Raw genomic sequence first — 2,688 nt, 5'->3', positions numbered from 1 at the left:
TTTTTTTTTTTTTTTTTTTTTTTTTTTTTTTTTTTTTTTTTTTTTTTTTTTTTTTTTTTTTTTTTTTTTAATAACAATAGCTGAATAACAACGGAAAAAAGAAAAACATCCTTGCGGCAAATTGGAACTGGTTTGTGTTGGGCTGTTCTGTTTCGGACTTGAATCAGTCATCCAGTTTTCTTTTAATTCCTAGCTTGATTGACCGAACAACTTCAGTTCTATGTATATCTGTATAATTTTAGATTATTGTTGGGAGAAGACATTGCTTTGAGTTTATGGAAATAAGGGTATGAATAGACATATTTTTTTATTGGAATACAAATCAGTCACTGTGAGAAGTTCGAACGTGATTAAAATATGAGTTCGAACATATAATCTTTGTGTTCTATGAATGTGGATGATTTTTCTTCCATAATGTAAAATTCAACCACTTAATTTAAAATATAATCAAGCCAAAGCAATGAAGGACTAAATTTAAAATATATATACACACAGACTAGTGGAGAATGTGTTCTAGCTCTGCATAAATTGGCTCTTTCATCTCCCTTATTTTTACAAACTAATTAAAAGCTAGTAGCTCGTTCTTGTATCGAGTACCCATTGCTATACAACTAGGAAATTGTTAGTCTTTGTTAGCCTGTATTTGTATTTTGTATGGCTTGATTTTTAATCTACAAATAATGAATATTGTGGTTGCAATGCTGAGATAAAATAATCCGAAGTTTGATTTTAGGTCCTTTCGTGTTCATGATAATGGAATTAGTTGCCTATGATTTATGCAAAGTTCACTTGGCTGCAAATGTTGCTTGTGTAATTGCTCTTTAATGGGTCAGAGTTGTGAAATAATCTAGAATTATTATTCTCTCGTTTTTTTGTATAGAATTTTATAAGTTTAGAGGTCAAACCTTGATAATGGCCATTGTTGTGGATAGGTTTTAAATGGGTGTATCAGATAAAGATGCTAGGTTCTTAAATGAGGATACAATGGAAGATGATGATCTTGGTAACGAGGATTCGGATTTTGGATCTGAATCTGAATCTGAATCCGAATCTGAATCTGAATCTGGGGAGGAAGAGGAGGAGGTAAAATTGTCTGAACCATCAAAGACGGCAATATATAATGCTGATGGTCTCCTTGATAAGCTTGAAGATATTAGCTGGCCGAAAAATGTGGAATGGATACACAGGCTATGTCTTGATATTGATCAAGAAAAAGAGGTGGATGTGAATGATGATCTAGCTAGAGAACTTGCATTCTATACACAGGCTTTGCAGGGGACGAGAATGGCCCTCGAGAAGTTCCAATCTTTAGGACTCCCTTTTCTCAGGCCTTCAGACTATTATGCAGAGATGGTGAAGACAGATACTCACATGGGAAAAGTGAAAGGTCGGTTGCTGGCCGAGCAGAGGAAGATGGAGGAAGCTGAGGAAAGAAGGAAGGCTAGAGAAGCAAAGAAGTTAGCTAAAGAGATTCAAGCTCAGAAGCTAAAGGAGAGGGCTAAGCAGAAGAAAGAGGAGATTGAATCGGTTAAGAAATGGAGGAAGCAGAGGCAAAAGAGTGGTTTTGCTGGAGGTGATAAAGGTGGTGATATGGAGTTGTCCTTTGAAGATGGAAAGGCGTTCGAGAGATCTGGTGGCAAGAAGAGGCCCGGGGTGTCTCCTGGCGATCGCTCGGGAGGGAAGGCGAGACACAGAGATGGAGGAAAAGGGAAAAATCTGAAGAAAAAGAAAGATTTCAGAGATTCCAAGTTCGGATTTGGCGGGAGAAAAAGTTTGAAAAAACAGAACACGGCCGAGACAACAAATGACATTAGGGGATTCAACAGCGACAGTTTGTTAAGCAACAAAAGAAGGAAGAGGTCATAGATTAGTGCAGTAATTTGGTTTCAAGTTCATTGAAATTTAGCTTTTGGAAATTTTGATTATGTAATCATGGGAGCTTTCTGTTTCCTTTTGGAGAAATAGTAATTTTTGTAGTTATTGTTATATTACTGTGGTGTCCCACGTTCGTTGGTTGGGGAGGAAAACAAACTACCTTGAAACCTTTCCCTAGCAGACGTGTTTTAAAGCCTTGAGAGGAAGCCCGAAAGGGAAAGCCCAAAGAGGACATTACGATTATGGTTTTGAATATATAATCTTGATGGATTGATGATATATGTTAAGGAAGGATATATTAATACTTCGTATATGTAGTGTTGAGATGTGTATGAAATGTTTCTCCGTGCTATAATTTGAAAGTTAGGTTACGAATGAAATGATTTATGAAAGGTTATGTATGCATATTACTAAGTGTAGTATGTGAGATAAAGAACGGAGGTGGTGAGGTTGTCTTGCATGACTTATTACAATGAAAAATGTGGAGACCTTGTGCATAATTGTATGTTCACGTGGATTGAGATACTTTCTCTTTATGATGAGTACGGATGTATATACTATTTTAACAAGAGGATTACTTCTTCCAATTCGTTCGTAACGTTAAGAAGAGGACCGACAAAATTCTCCTTCAAAACTAATAATCACATCTATACTTGAAAAATTGTTGACAAGTAAGAAACTTGGAGCCTTAACTATGGTAAGATCTTTAGAACATTACAACATGGTTAAAAAGTTCATCACTAACTTACATGTCGTACTAACGTGGATGGACCACACCATGCAAATCAAAGAGAGTTTAAACCTCATTCAAAC

At 35.9% G+C, this 2,688-nt stretch overlaps 1 protein-coding gene across 1 annotated transcript in view; it reads left to right on the top strand.

Annotated features, from left to right (window-relative positions):
* Positions 1-2,154, top strand: part of LOC111433474 (probable rRNA-processing protein EBP2 homolog) — a 2,918-nt gene extending 764 nt beyond the window's left edge. The window contains exon 2 of the mRNA XM_023070526.1: positions 933-2,154. Within this exon, the coding sequence (XP_022926294.1) occupies positions 940-1,866 (927 nt within the window). The 5' untranslated portion in view covers positions 933-939 and the 3' untranslated portion in view covers positions 1,867-2,154. The remainder of the gene's footprint in view (positions 1-932) is intronic.
* Positions 2,155-2,688: the final 534 nt, after the last annotated feature.

The sequence above is a fragment of the Cucurbita moschata genome, unplaced genomic scaffold, assembly GCF_002738365.1.
Source record: "Cucurbita moschata cultivar Rifu unplaced genomic scaffold, Cmos_1.0 Cmo_Scf00042, whole genome shotgun sequence".
In the NCBI taxonomy this organism is placed as follows: domain Eukaryota; kingdom Viridiplantae; phylum Streptophyta; class Magnoliopsida; order Cucurbitales; family Cucurbitaceae; genus Cucurbita; species Cucurbita moschata.
Note: the sequence above shows the minus strand (reverse complement) of the source record. Positions and strands in the feature narration are given on the sequence as shown.